The sequence below is a fragment of the Diadema setosum genome, chromosome 12, assembly GCF_964275005.1.
Source record: "Diadema setosum chromosome 12, eeDiaSeto1, whole genome shotgun sequence".
Classification (NCBI taxonomy): Eukaryota; Metazoa; Echinodermata; class Echinoidea; order Diadematoida; family Diadematidae; genus Diadema; species Diadema setosum.
This window is the reverse complement of record NC_092696.1, coordinates 2176638-2192756: the sequence shown is the minus strand read 5'-3', so window position 1 is coordinate 2192756 and position 16119 is coordinate 2176638. Positions and strand designations below refer to the sequence as shown.

Sequence of the window (16119 nt, the reverse complement as noted above, 5' to 3'; positions counted from 1 at the left end):
TACTGGCGTTCTGCGTGGGCCTCTACGGGCATTCCCGCGACTCACCCGGAAAAAGTTTGGGTCAAGCTCAAAACTTGGCTGCGGTTAAATCGGACTTGCGTGAGCACCTCCGGGCAACTACGCGCTAGATACTGTCAGGTGCGGACTAACTGAGGAGAGCTCCTTGGAGTAAATTTGTTTCCCCGCAAGTCAAGCCGCAGAAGTTCCCCCGTACGGTATGACAAGGCGTGAATGAAAATTGCAAACATTCTTGTTCGTCCGCTGAAAATCTTCTACGTGCTGGAAACTACCTCCTCGCCACAAGCCCGCGTTACGGTGTGACACGGCCTTAACTTTAATACCCGAAAAGGTGTGACACGGCTTTTACAGCAGGTCGCAAGATTTTTTGAACATGTCCAAAACCTTGCGAGCTCAAGCGAGCTGCGAGCTTTGGTCGCCTACTGTCATGACTGTGCGACCTTATTTTAGCTTGCAGGAGCTCGCTTCCTGCACGCACCAGCTCGCAAGCTCAGGTTGCACAGTGGACATTGGGCTACATTAATGAATTCCTATTGCAAATCAACTCCTATGTAAATCAGTTCGCTTTTCTACTGTAAAGAATATTTCAATCAAATATTAAAATTGGGCCTTTACACTCTTGGCTTTATGTTTTGTGTTGTATTCACTTTTGCTCTGATTTTATGTGTATCTTTTGTGTTTTGTTTTTAAACAAATATTCAGTGCTATATTTCATCATTGGTGACCGGCGACAACGGTTTCAGGCAAAAGTCGGAAATTTTGAAAATTCATTTTTTCATTGAATCACATTGCCCATTTCCTAAGCTTTGCATTGATATAAAACACATGTATTCTCCGGTACTGTGAGTGGTCATATAAAGCGAAATATAATGCACTTTTTGATTTGTTAGCCTAACAAAATTGCGAGAAAACGGGCTTTGAAGATTCCCCTCATGCTCGAAAATAATGCCAGGCGGCGATGCGAGGTGAGAATCACCCATCTGTACAATGATGCCAATCGAGATTAAAGGGAAGGTAAACCCAAAGAGCAATGTGGATTGAGTGAAAGCAGCAACATTAGTAGAACACATCAGTGGAAGTTTGAGGAAAATCGGACAATCGATGCAAAAGTTATGAATTTTTAAATTTTGGTATTGAAACCGCTGGATGAGGACACTACTAGAGGATATGACGTATGAGTGGACAACAATACAAAGAAAATATAAAGGACATTCAACAAAAATTCACTTTTCTAGAATTATGAAAGAGCAATGGACCAACCTCTTTCAGAAAGCAGGGGGAATAATTGCTACCCCTAACATATGTCAATATCAAGTTGATGGAATTTGTAATTTTCATGAAAAATGGATTTTTGTATAGAATTTTCTTTATATTTTCTTGGTATTGTTGTCCACTCATACGTCATAACCTCTAGTAGTCTCCTCGTCCAGCGGTTCCAACACCAAAACTTTAAAAATTCATAACTTTTGCATCGATTGTCCGATTTTCTTCAAACTTTCACTGATGTGTTCTACTAATGTTGCTGCTTTCACTCAATCCACATTGCTCTTGGGGTTTATCTTCCCTTTAAGCTCCGCCTCTAGCAACCACAGCGGCTTCTGATTGGCTCACTGAGAGAGTCAAATTTCCCGGGCACCTTCCTCGGAACTCAGCGTATGGAGCCGAATGCACAATGCGTTTCGCTCGGATTTGTTTACCAGTACGTCTTTCAAGATGGCGGATACGATAACTACAAGCTGCTGGTTACGTGTGCATGGGGCACGTTACTCAATGGCATTCACACGCTATGCCTGTGTGTATACGTTACGGGAGCGGGTAGCACATTCGTTTCCACATCTTTACAAATCACGTTTTCATAGTGCTTGATTTGTCTTGTAAATTTCATCATGGGGACCCTTTCGAAGGCAGAAGGATGAAAAGGGTCATGCTTTCTGTAGTTTCTTTTTTTTTTTTTTAAACCTGTACATGTGTTGCGTTGTGCGGTAAACAAGCAAGCAAGCAAACAAACAAAAACGACTTTACTTAGTTTGGTGCAATTTTGACGTTTACGACAGTGTATTATTTGAATACTGGCCATTTATGACCACTCCTTTTCTCTCTTCTGCTGTCTTTTTGACTCAACCTGCTGTCATATTTACTACACGCACAATATCAACAAGTCAGTTTTCGATCGTACGTTGCACGATTTGTGTGGCAATTTGCCACTCTGATACGCTTAAATTATGTTCCTATCGTATCTATACACATTAAGTTAGTGCTGCCTAGTGTTGTTGTTCACCTTTTGTTTCACTAATTCCGTTGTCAAACATTGCGGTAAAAAAGCTCGGAGAGAAAGCCAAACGAAGAGCTTACACTAAAGACCGAGCATACTGGTATCTATTGTAGCAACAACAATGGAGCATGCATGCGTAATTAGCGTGGACAAAACATTTCCGACACGCTGCGAGGCGTATCTCTGAAAGCCGAACTATGTAAATGTGTGCGACGCACTATCCAATCGCACGCGAGATGCCGCGCCGTAGCAACATTGGGCATAGTGGCGCGGCGTTCGAAAGAAGATCGAAACTGACGAGTGCGCTCCAACATAGGGTAAATGCTGTGAAATTTAGTGTATATGTAGAAAACATATCAAAGATTCAAATTCTGCAAAAACCCAAAATCGACAAAAATAATGGTCAAAATGTTTGTACCCCGCCTAGGAGGGAATTTGCTTTTGCGACTTTTGCCTGAAACCGTTGTCGCGGGTCACAGTGTCTACTTTCATGGCAATTTGTCTTGTACGTATCCACTGTAAGGGCAGACATAACCCTACTGCCACTTGTTTTTTAGTGGTTTCCTCGTCATTTAATTATTTTACATACAATGTTCACTCTTTACTGCTTTTTTTTTTACACTGAAAATCGAATTGAATGAGTTGAATGTAGAACAATAATATTATGTGGTTTGACTAATGTCACCATCGTCATCTAAGCGCAAAATTTTTATTTTTTTTTTCAAATTCGGTGTTCGATTTTGTTTTTGTGAAAATGCTACTACAGGCCTACTGCAAGTTTCATTTTACTCCATTTCTTTAGGTCAAATTTTACTTCCATCTTTAAGGTCCAGTATCCCTGAATCCAAGGCAAACAACCACACATGACAGAAATAGGTTGCATTTCTGCTAGTGTAATACCAAAAAATCAATTTGAAAAACAAAGACTGAATCTGAGAGAAGACAAATTCTGCCAGTGTTTTGATTTTCGTACAACAGCTTTCATTCATGTGTGATGATCCTTTTACAGCTGATTCATTGGCCTTTAGTGTTTTGCCAGCACCACCTGAGATTCTTGCCCGGGGGCCGAGAGCAAAACGCGCCTATGCCGAAGCAGCTCGAGACGGCACGAAGAAGGTTTACCGAACTCGACTTATGCTCGTCGGCCAGGAACGAGTTGGGAAAACCAGTCTAAAGAAGTCACTTACAGATCAAAGGTCAGATATTTTCACTTCACTTGGCTCCATACATGTAAATGCTGTCAAACACATCCAGCTCATATTGCAAAAAATAACTCAAATTATTCAAACTACATTTGTGTGCATATGCTCAAATTGAAACTGTAGTTTTTAATTGCCATCAATCTACTGTTATTGTCCAGTCAATCTATAGTTCTTGTGGACGATTCATATAAAAATTGTGACTTCATCCGCACTTTGCATTCACTCCATAGATTCGATGAAAATGAAGCAATTACGGATGGAGTTGAGACGACAAGTGGATGTGATATCAGTATAGAACTCGCAAAGGCTGGTGGGAAGTGGTGCATTCATCAGAAAAAGGGCGCCGCTGATGAAGTGAATGGTGAGGAGAACTTATTAACTTTACTCTATGATTAAGTTATTTTTGTTTCGCCATGCACCGTAGCGGAACCGAGACATAGACGTCACTTTTCAGTCGGCGTCGGCATCTTCAACAATTTGTTGTACTCTCTCTAACTGTCCACAGCGTTGCGCTACGATCACCAAACCCACACCACATGTACATAACCTAAAACTGCTGGTCAGGTTCGAATATTGTATGTTAAGTCCGCGCAAGGTCAAAGGTCAAAAGTCAATGAAACTGCTCTGATTTTTAAACAGTATGCACTGCTTGTATCCACAGAGTTGAGCTATGACCATCACATTCACACCCCTTGTACATTACCTAAAAACGCTGGTCATAACAAATTTAAGATATAGGTAAAGTCCGGCAAGGTCCTATAGGGGGTCTAGGTCAAAATGTCAATGAACTTTCCCTAATAAGCAGTCGTCTCACAATATTGTGGTGTAGGTCCCGGCCCCACTCTCAATAACTTTCCACAGCTTTGAGCGATGACCACCAAATTCACACCACAGGTACATCACCTAAAGATGCCGGGGAAGTCCGACAAGTTCAAAGGTCAAATAGTCAATGAACTTTACCTGATAGGCAACGTAGGCCCTACACGTATAGTGGTGTACTCTTAAGAACTTTGTGCAGATTTGAGCTATGAGCACCAAATTCAAAGCACAGGTACATTACCTGAAGATGTTAGCCAAGTTCGAATGTTCCTGATTTCTGACAAGGTCAGACATCAAAAAGTTAATGAACTTTCCGTGATTTAAAGGGACTGGGGAGGAGTGTTGGAACCCAAAATGCAAAAGTACTACTTCATGAAGTGAAACAGGCAAAAACAAGGGCCAATGCCTATGAAAGGACTAAGCAATGAAAAAGAATCGATTAAAAAATACGGCATTATGAAGATATCTATGATTTTGTGAAGAGCGTTACATGTAACGCTTGTCAAAATCACAGGGGGTCGGCTTAGAGGCTCTCCGTTCAAGTGTTGTTTTTGCCTCCCTCTTTTGTCCGATTTTGGCACAGCGTTGATTTGTTGCCTTCTCCTCGGCGAAAAGCAAGCCAAAGATAGAGTGTACAGCTGTACATCGCCGCGATCGCGAGGCGAAACCCGGGTGCCTGTTCACTGGCTAGCGAGCGTTATCGGTGCATTTCCCGGCATCCGCCCGGCAGCTAGCTAGCACGGGTCCGCTCGAACTCTGCTGGCTGCGTATATAGGCCTACTTACCGTACCACTCCATCCACACAACAATGGAGCCGCAGGAGGAGAGCGAGAGATCTGTCTCCAAGAAGAGGAAGACCATGAAAACCAGTGACAGAGTATGGAGATGGCGACAGAAAAATAAAATGAAGTCAATCCCAATTCCCCTCAAGACACTAGGGGCTGAACGACAGAGATGTCATTTCACTTCTGCTGGATCGGTAATAAATTTGTGAAACTCGGAAGACTTCATTCAGTTCAGTGTGAGTAACAGTTAACTTCAGTTAGGACCTACAATGTTAGTGTAACATTGCTGATAGAGATGTCACTTAGAGGATCTACACACACTATACTATTGTTATGAGTAGGCCTAGATTAGTAGTTTTGTTAGGTGTCCTATGCCACACCCTAACATGTTTCTATAACGGTAAACTAAAAGATATATCACAATTTGCCTGAGATTTTACTCACATGTGAAGAAAGGCTACATGCAGATTCACAAAGCCAAAGGTGTACCGGTATTCAGAATGCGATTGAGGTAGTATGGTAGGTATCCTAGACCAATGTTCTACCACTCCTAGTCCGAGGCCCTTTTTCTCTGCCAATATATTAGATAACTGGAATTTCTTTTCTTTTTTGCGTAATGACATATCCCAAATTTGGCTCAACAGTTCTCCTTTTTGAAATGTGCTCCTGGCAATTGCACAAAATCGCTGTTCACATTAAGAAATGGCACGCTAAAGTGTTTTGCATGTAAATACGCGAATTCCTATTTTACCATATTCTGGATTATGTTGCCCTATTGTACCTTCATGTCAAATTATGGGTCTCAAAATTTCGAAATAAGAAAGTTACGACACTCATCAGAACTGCCGTTTGTTACAAATCGGCGATAGGCGAGAAATCCAATTTTACGAAACGACACTGAATGAGTGAAAGTGTCAGCGAAGAGCTGCGTAGAGTGATCATCTGGTCACTCTCGGTTTTTACAAATAGTTTGTGGAGAGTCAACCGTGTATATGTTGTCACGGCAGCTATGATCGCGGACCAAAAACGTGAATTCACATGTTTGGTAAGGTACCTAATTATCAATTATTGTCTCCGGTACACATGGCATTGCAAAAATGTTGATTGAAGTGTATCTATTGTGCGTATACATAAGTGGCCAATGGCGTATGCATTGCAGCACAGTTCACTCAGTCCCTAGTGTAGTGGTTAATGGTGTATGCTTTGTAACACAGTAGGTGCTAGTTGTTGAGAAAGGTCTGACAGATATTATTGTGGCAAATGTGGGTATCTTTTGTAGGGCAACAGCCAGCATCACATTCAAGGACCATCCTGACTAGGCAGCTCAGTGAAGCCAGTGACATCCCCTCTCGTCAGTTGAGACCAGCCCTCCCAGCTACCGAGCTTGATGTCAGAAGCCAGTGAAATTCCCTCTCGTCAGTTTCGACCAGCTACCCAGCTCGGTGAAGCCAGTGACATCCCCTTTCATCAGTTGAAACCAGCCCTCCTAGCTAACCAGCTTCATGAAGCCAGTGACATTCCCTCTTGTCAGTTTCGACCAGCTATACCCAGCTTGGTGAAGCCAGTGATGTCCCCTCGATCTCATCAGTCGAGACCAGCCCTCCCAGCTACCCAGCTTGATGAAGCCAGTGACATCCCCTCTTGCCCATTGAAACCAGCCCTTGCACTGGTACAAAAGGTTTGTACAAACTGTCTTTAATTACCTGGTACATTTTGTTTTAATACACCTAGATCCAACAACTGTTTTGAACCTGCAAATGAAAATTAATGTTGATATTTAGTAAACAAAACATCAATAAATTGTTCGATTTAACTCTGTGTTCTCAAACGATGCTGTTATTATTCTTGCTGTAATAATTGATAACATTTTTTTTTTTGAACCCATAGCTGTGGTAGTGGTTAATAAGATTATGGTTGTCTTGATCATTACTTTTAGGGTTACAAGTTACATAGTTTGTACATTGCAGCCACATATAGGCCTCCTATATGATTGTATGTGGAATTACAGACCCCCAAATCCCATGCATGTGGCTGAATTTAAAGACATAGGCCCTATATGAGCTTGTATACATAGGGCCTACTTTGTAGATGCACAATGAGAGGCTGAGGTCATCCCGACGTCATGTGCAGTGTCAACTCATCAAAAATTTGGCTAGGGTCTGTAGGTCTTATTTTCCTTTTTGCTATTTAACTTCTACAGTAGACAGTCTATTTCTAACATATTTCATGGAGTTTTCTCTGTTGCATATATGTGAGCACTACAAGATATAGCTACCTGGTAGACTCTACACTGAAATAAAAGGGATAGCAAGTTCTGTGACTAAATTTACAGAGTGGTGAAGAACTAATGCGACTATCCTAATTGTAAGTCAGTGTTAATGCCTTTCATTGTGTCTGATATACAGATGAACTCCTGTCCAGATGCCCCTGTGAAATGGAAAAGGACAAGTTCGTGAATGCCGTTGCCTTCTCCAATTAGTTGTGGAGGAAAATGCTACTCTGAGGCTGCTTTCACATAGAAGTATTCGGTATTCGGTATTCGGTATTCGCTATTCGCTATTCGCTATTCGAGCACCGAATACACCATCACCCGCACCGTCAACTCACCATCCCATGTAGTGAGGATTTCTTCCTCCTACATCGCAGCAAATCTTATTAACAATTTCTAAACTGCATCAGAATGTCGGTCTACATGCTTATATTTGCTAACGGGCAAATCCAGACCAAAAGTGTCATTATTTCATAAACGAGAGACGGTATACGCTGCAAGAAAATCGAACAAGCTCGATTCCCACTTTGCTATACTTTTCGCAGGTATTCGGTACTTTCGAATAGTGCCCTCTTATGTGAACCGGTGTGAGGAAATCCTATCGTTCGATTCAAGCTATTCGCGTGCCCTCGAAAAACGAGCCCGAATACCCGAATAGTATACTTCTATGTGAAAGCAGCCTGAGGAAAGGACTTGGGTCAGATTGAAGTGGATCAAAACCTGGTGAGAGTGCTGACAGATATTGATTTTATCAATGCCTGGGCAGATGTTAGAAGATAACAGGTTAGAAGATGAAGACGTCCCTTTGGCATGCATATTTAGGAATTTTTATGTAAATATCATAAATAAAGTGGGTTACTAAGTATTTTCATTGGACTTTCAGCATCTAACATAATTACTTTCATCAGTACTAAACTTGTCATTGCTTGAATGTTAGTCATTAAAGAGAATATTTACTATGTGTAATACTGAGTAGTTAATTGAGTCTATATGAGTAGTAAAATAATTTTTCGTTGTAAATGTGTAGTAGTTACTATATTACCAACATTCAGTCATTAGATGAGAGATCAATAGAATGTGCTTGTTGGCCTCTATTGCAGTGGAACAGCTAGCATCACATTCAAGTGCCATCCCAGATATCCAGGTTGTTGAAGCCAGTGACACCCCCTCTCGCCAAATAAGACTGCCTCTTCTAGGCTACGCAGCTCAGCAAGACCTATGACATCCATCTCGCCAGTGGAGACCAGCCCTCTCTACCACCAAACTCAGTGAAACCAGTGACATCCCCTCTCATTAATCAGAACCAGCCCTCCCAGCTACTTACATGTAGCTCCATGAAGCCAGTGACATCCCCTCTCATGTTCTTCTTTGTGGCTGGCAAATGTTTGAAAACTGAACTTATATGACGTCAATATCATAATTATGTTGAGTGCATCCAAGTGATGGCAATGATAATAGCTCTGACACCAGCTCTTCCTGTAGGCCTACTGTCAATTTATGCCTTCATTGTGTATAATAGCAAAAGACATGTTAGTAATGAAAAAGCTGCACCTTTGTACCAGGATTGTTGGGGATTCTGATAAATGCACATTGAACATGAATAACATCAATTCCAATCATAGACCTACATTCATGTGATGGCAATACTAACTGATATGACACTACATTCATATTTCTGAACTCTCTATTTCTGTCTTTTCTGTGAGGTAACAACAAACATGTTAGTACTCAAATGTGTGAATCAGAATGAAACATTGAATTGATTGCATAGAAAATTTGTTCTTGCCCCATGTGGCAAGTAGGGAATATAAATCCTGTAAACTCCTAAACTGCATGTGCTTAAATTGTTACTGGAAACTGAAAGGGCTGCAGTATCCAGGCACAAAGTGTTTTGTCCTTTTATTTTTTCATTTGGTCTTTTTCCCCCTGTGTTTCCCAGGTGTTTCAGTGGTGAAAAGCTACAATTACTCCGTTACGATAAAATATTGCACCAGTGTTTTAAAGTGAACTTAAGCAGGGCTGTCATGCACAGCAGTGTAACTCACTGAAAGGGCCTTTCACACATTTCATTATTGCTCTAATTATTATTATTACTACTACTACTACTATTGTTATTTCTATTGTTTTTTATTACTATCATCATCTTCATAATGATTATTATCCTCATCATCATTTATGTGATCACTGATATCATGCCATGTGTTACATTCAAGTGGCACAGCAGGTCCTACACAGTAGCATTGTCCATCAGCATTTTGGAAGACACTTTTCAGCACATAATTTTGTGATAACTCTATCAAATCATCATTATGAGGACAATATTTTTGTGGTAAATGGAGTTTGTACCCTTGTAATATTCATTGCATCTATATTTTATAGCCAAAAATAGGTATGAATTTTGATAAACAAAGGTGTTGGAAGTACTTCAAACAAGATGTTCAGTTTTCATTCACATAGATATAAAAATACATTGTAATATACATTTGGTAGGTCCCTACATGATGTTCTACTGATATAATTGTATACGCTAAAACCCTAAACTGAATGTGTTTTGACAATGCAATATGTAGAAGGTCTCCACACTGAAATAGTATAGTGTTCTTTGTACTTGAAGTCATTAAACCATGTGACATTGATTCTTGGACCTTCACTTATTTTTTTTTCCCTGCAAATGTGCAAGTTATTTGAAAGTGGTTGCATTTGTTAGGTTTTTTTTAATTTACATGTTATATTATTGTTATCATAATTGTTCAATATGATAGGAGTATAATGTGTAGATGCCAAAATTGACTAATGACAGAATGCTGAGCAGTGTTTTTTTTTTTGTTTTTTTTTTGTTTGTTTGTTTTTTTTTTTTGCAAATGACTACCTTACCTGTGTAAATTGGCAATCTTTGCCATACAACTATTTCTATTATGACATTTCATATTTAAAAGATATAGGCCTACATGCAAGTCGTCAGCACAGATTTGTTATCTCTACATTGTATATCACATCACATTACTGTGAGAGCAGTTTCTACATGTAGCACATTTGCAATTAGAACCTGTGCTCATGATGCAACACCAAATGCAAATATTCATGCAAAGATAAAAAAAAAATGTAATGTCAGTGTACCCTGGTACACACAACTTCTAATGTAGGTCCCATGTACACATGCAATTTATATGTACACATGAAATTTGTATATTATGCATGGTAGTATAACGTACAGTGTAAGTGTAGGGATTTACTTTGAACCATTTATTATAAGTGTATCCCCCTTCTGTTATAACAGGTACCACCCCTCTACACATAAATACGTCAACCCACACACACAGTAGTATTCACATTTACATTCATCCACGCATCCCACCTATCACAGACACACCACATATCACATGACATTTTCCACTCTTTCACTTCTCACCCATTGTTCCCTGTAATACTGAAATCATGCCTAAATCACCCACGCCTACACACCATTTACATATTATGAATATTTAGTTTTAACCTTTGTTTCCTTATTTGCATGTTTTGTTACGTTGATTTTGTGTATGAATATTTGTTACAACCCACATTTACATGTAAACCCATGCCAAATTATGTGTAGAATAAACTGGCTACAAGTTAGTTAGCCAAGGGACTCCTTCTCAGTAACACATGTGTGCTGCCCTAGTTTGCTTTAAGTGTGACGAGTGCTGGAGAGCTAAGCGAACCCGAGCCCTTACATAAGAAATGTGTTAGATTTTTATTCACTGAAATATCAGAACAAGATATTTATACCTTTGTAGGTCTAATTGTTAGGCATCAATTTACCACTGAGAAAAAAATGTGTTCTGATGATAAAAACCTAATCAGGGTTCTAGATAAAACTGAGTGAATGTTGTTGGCCTATGTGGAAATAATTGACTTGAACAGATTATTTCTTGTGTCTTTTCGCCTTGTAGGTGAACGAGACATATTGCATCATGCGTGGTTGCATTGCATGATGAATAAGAAAATGTGTAAGGTAGCCTCAGAAATTGCTGGATTAGTTATTAGACTATTACAGGTGTCACATTATTCAGTCTAGAAGACTGAAAATGATCTGATTCCCAACATTTTTGTGTGTATCTGTGAAATAATTCCAATTAACCGTATTCATACAGAAAAAAAAAAGGTAGGCCTAAGCCATACCAATGACCAATTTTCTAACCTATTCAGTGAATGTGTCAGTTGTGAAGAAAATCATCCACAATAAATTTTACAACTAAGTCACATTTGAAATTACGAATCGGTCATGACAAGTTGTATCGGTAATAAAAATGAACTACTGGTTAGATCCAATGCAAGTTTAGATATAACCTGGTACCTCGTACTTCTCTAGCCTACTTGTGTTTCAAATCTTTGAAGAACTAAAAAAAAAAAAAAAAAAAAATGGGTTTGCCATGAAGATTGCATTTCTTGACAATGTGCATGAAAAGTTTAAGATATGTATTGAATTACATGTACATGTGATAACACAACCCGTTTGTGTTTCGTGTAATTGTAATTAATAATTGAGATTTCGTTGATTTTTTTTTCTACGTAGCCCGACCAGGTCACCAGACGCCGTGCGAAGCACGGTAGCTACTGTAACTGCGTACTGGGCTGTGTCCTTACCCGGAAAAGTTTCTACGTACAGCTACAGGCACAGCCCAGTCGCTGTATAAATAGCCCGGCGTCTGGTCGGGCTACGTAGTACCGCGTTCACCTATCCCGCTTTCGCTACTCGTACTTCTCAATGAAGAATCTTGTAATGGAGTTTGATGGCTTTTAGGATACGTAGCCTACCGAGTCTTCCGACGATAGAACTATCTCTCATAGTATCTTGGAAGAAGGACATGTGAATCAGAATCGGAGGATCTAGGAGTCCTTTGATTTTAGGTTAGCGCTCTCATCAAATGAAAACACAGCGCGAACTCATACACTCGTACACAGCATGCAAGATCGTACAGCTAGCTAGATAGCTCTCGAGCTTGCACTGCTGCGAGTTATGGCAAGTGATGCGGCCAGCGCTCGCCGCCGCGCCCTAGGCACAGCCAGCCGTCAGAGCTGCTAACTTGCTCTAACTAACGTGCTGTAACTACTAGTACAGCAGCTGTAGTTCCGCAGCTCACTCGGCATGTTGGCTTGATTTCGCTGTAAGTTGGCTTGATGTCCGCAGTCAACAAGCAGTATGCCGCAATTCAAATACGTATCGCCATCGTATCGAAGGATCTTTTTCCAGAAAAGTATATTTTGTTTTTCGCTTTTTAAAACATTTGAGAAGATTTCGATTTCCAAGATATTTTGACACATGTTAAGTTAGCTATCTACCTTTCATTTTATACCCAAAACACCTTCTCTTTCGCATGTTTTGCACAACCGAACACTCCTCCCCAGGCCCTTTAAGCACCATATATTGTGTGTTCTCAATAACTGTCCTCAACTTTGAGCTATGACCACAAAACTCACACCACTTTGCCTTGTTGTTTAACGAAATATTGGATTAACAAAACCCTGAAACTGCCATATGTTCAAATTCCCAGTTCTGTATGCTTTTAGTGAATTATGATATTGCATTTAATCGAAATTATGATGTCATAGTCTCACACGTGAAACAATGATCAGTTAGTACCGTAATATACTCTGAGCTGTTTTACATTTTCTTGCAGAGGACTCGTACAAGCAGGCTCTGGCTGATGCTATTGCAAAACAACTCATCATAAGCTCACGAAAGGTAGGTTGTTTAATGAGAAAAGTATTGAACATGATTTCATAGCCAGCTTTTCCATTTTTTTTTTCAGGGTTATTCACCACGTAGTAATCATACTGTAAAAATTTTGTAATTTCATTAACCATAGAACATAATTTCTTCATTCACATGCCAAATTTCATATCTATTGCACTTTTTTTTTTCCAACTAAAATACGTTTGTTGACTCTGTTTACAGAAAAACCCACAACAACTGTCTAATTACATACAATCTTTTTAGGCTGCGTTTGTCTAACCTGAAAGAGAGAATCACCACCCAGTTAACATTTGAACGTTTTCTGAACGTTCTTGAAACTTTCCAATTTCGTTATTTGGACGTTTTGTCAAAATGTTTTCAGAACTTTTTTGTAGAAGGTTTTCTACGTATTTGAAACGTTTCAAATTTATAAAATCGTTATAGACATCAGAGGACCTTTCAAGAATATATAAAATGTTATGAGAACGTTCTTTGGACGTCAAGAAAACTTTTGAAAGCCGTCTATAACGTTCATAAAACAATTTAAGAATGTTTTTAAAAAGTTTTATGTCCCTTTCCTGAAAATCTAGAGAACCTGGCGGCGATGGGGGTTTCTTGGGCGGTGGACGGATGGTCTCGTTGTTAAGAACTGGGAACGTTGAGCTAGGGATGTTGTTGATGTGGGGGCCAGTGTCTTGAGGTACAGTGTTGTGTCTGTGGATTTCAATGGCTTCTCGGATTCTTCTAGAGTGCCAGTGTGAAAAAGATGTGATGAGGTGCCTGCGGTCCCAGTCGATGCCTTGCACCGCATTGACTGGGACCCACCGCGGTGGTCTTCTCGCTGTACGTGTTTCACAATGGCTGATTTCTCCCAGTCGTTGAGTGGTTGGCAGGTCTCGTGTTCTTTGAGCCTCATGTCGAAGTTGCGGTTTGTTTCCCTTGTAAACTTTGTAAACTTTGACCCACTTGCATGGTATGCTGGATACGTCTGGTTCTTGTTGGATGGGTTCTTGTCCTTGTGGGAGTGAAGAATGGAGTGTAGTTTTTTGGAAGAGCTATGTCTGACTTGGATGTTGGCTGATCTCAGGATGCGTTGTAGTTGGGAGGTTTTGCCGATGTATGGAAGCACGGCAGTTGTTGGGGGCTGATGACGGGAGTTTTGTCGGTGGGGGTGCTCTTGGTGGTCTTCTTGGTTGATGGTTGTGTGCGGATCTTCCGTCGAGGGTACTGGTTGATGGTAGTGAAAGCGTTGGTGACATGCCTGAGTTTCTTGTGTAGATGCTTTTGGCTGCTGAGTTGATAGGCTTGTCTGATGTGGGGAGCGGTAGTGGAGGTATCGGTCAGTGTGTGTTGGTTTGCGGTAGACTTGGTGTGATGGGAAACCGGAGGAAGTCTTCTTGTGGAGGACATCTAGGAACGGGATGGAGTAGTTTGTTTCGACCTCCATGGTGAACTTTATGCTAGGATGCTGTTGGTTGAGGTGGTTGAGGAACAGATCAGGTTCTAATTGGCGGTGTGCCCAGGGCGGAAATCCAATTGAATATCCGGCCAGATGACGAAGGTGTCGTCGATGTAGCGGAGTCATAAGGAAGGACGAGTGGGAGAAATCGGAGAGTTTTGTTTTCGAAATGTTTCATGAAGATGTTGGCGATGATTGGAGAGAGAGTGGATCCCATGGCTGCTCCTTCCAGTTGCTTGTAGTAGTCAGTGTGCCATTGGAAGAAGTTCGATTTGAGGCATGGTGAGTAGGAGGTCGTGGATTTGGTAAGGGGTGAGTTTGGTTCTTGTTTGAAGGTTTGAGTCGGAGATGAGTCGTTGTTTGATGATCTCGCAGGCTTTGTTGACAGGGACGCTGGTAAAGAGGGAGACGACATCGAAACTGACTAGTAGATCGGAGAGCTGGATTTGGGTCTTGGAGATGACGTCCACGAAGTGCTTGGAATTTGTCACGTGGTGGTCAGAGAGGCCTACGAGAGGTTGAAACAAGTAGGCGAAATGTCTTGCTGTATTGTATTGATGGGGCGAAGTGGAGTGAGAGGCTTGTGGATCTTGGGTTGGCCGAAGAAGATGGGGCAAGTTGCGGAGGAAGAGCAGAGTTGGAAGTAAAGTGGTTTGGTTGGAGCGTCGGATAGATGGAGAGAGAGTAGTTTCTGGTCTATTCTTCTTTCTGCTGCGGTGGTAGGGTCGCTCTTGAGTTTCGAGTAGGTCTTGGCGTCACCAAGTTGGTCTTGAATCTTGCAGTCGTAGACTTGCTCGTCCTTGATGACAGTAGCGTTGCCTTTGTCAGCTTGTAGGATGTGGATGGTCTTGTTGTGGCAAAGGTCTTTGATGGCTGTGCGTTGTTTATTGGTGATGTTGGGATTGGGTTGTTTGGCGCCATAATGGGCTTGAGCAATTTTGAGTCGGATGTTGTCGGCGGTTGCCTTGGTGAGGAATCGAAGTTTTGGTTCTACTTGTTGGATGATCTCCGAGAAAGGGGCTTTCTTTGGAGCTGCGGCGAAGTTCAGGCCCAGGGATGAGACATTGTGTTCGGTTTCGGTGAGCCGATGTTGGCTGTGGTTGATAACCGTGTCCTTGGTTGGTGGGGAGGCACGTCGGTTGTTGGTTGGGTGGCTTCTTTTGGTGTGAAGTTTGTCGAATCCCCTGATCTCCTTGAGTCGGGTTTAATAATAAACCTTGGAGGACTTGAGTTGAATACCTGGGGCATGATGTCGGAGTCCCGGCAGCGTTTGGGGAAAGCGAGATGGTTGGTGAGTTTAGCGGCTTTGGCTTGGTTGTGATGGAGAAGTCGGGTGGTGCATTGGGTAGGCTTCCCGTAGAGCTTAATCAGATGATCTTTGAAGGAGGAGGTTTGCATGGTGGTGTAGATAACGGATACTGGGTTTGCGGTTCACCATGTGAACTCCTGAGGACGGATAGTCAAGCTGTCCGGAAAGTCGAGCCCTCTCTCTTCACTCTCCTTACTCTCGTCTGTGGTTCACAGTCCTTTTCAGGACTCTCACATTTTCAAGAAATAATCCTTCTACTCTCACTCACACTCT

The 16119-nt window shown here is 41.3% G+C and overlaps 1 protein-coding gene across 1 annotated transcript in view; it reads left to right on the top strand.

Moving 5' to 3' along the window:
- The first annotated feature begins 976 nt into the window (after nucleotides 1-976).
- The window catches only part of LOC140236279 (uncharacterized), a 30461-nt gene continuing 15318 nt past the window's right edge, over nucleotides 977-16119 (top strand). The window contains exons 1-4 of the mRNA XM_072316236.1: nucleotides 977-983; nucleotides 3300-3486; nucleotides 3723-3853; nucleotides 13023-13087. Coding sequence (XP_072172337.1) covers nucleotides 977-983; nucleotides 3300-3486; nucleotides 3723-3853; nucleotides 13023-13087 — 390 coding nt within the window. The remainder of the gene's footprint in view (nucleotides 984-3299; nucleotides 3487-3722; nucleotides 3854-13022; nucleotides 13088-16119) is intronic.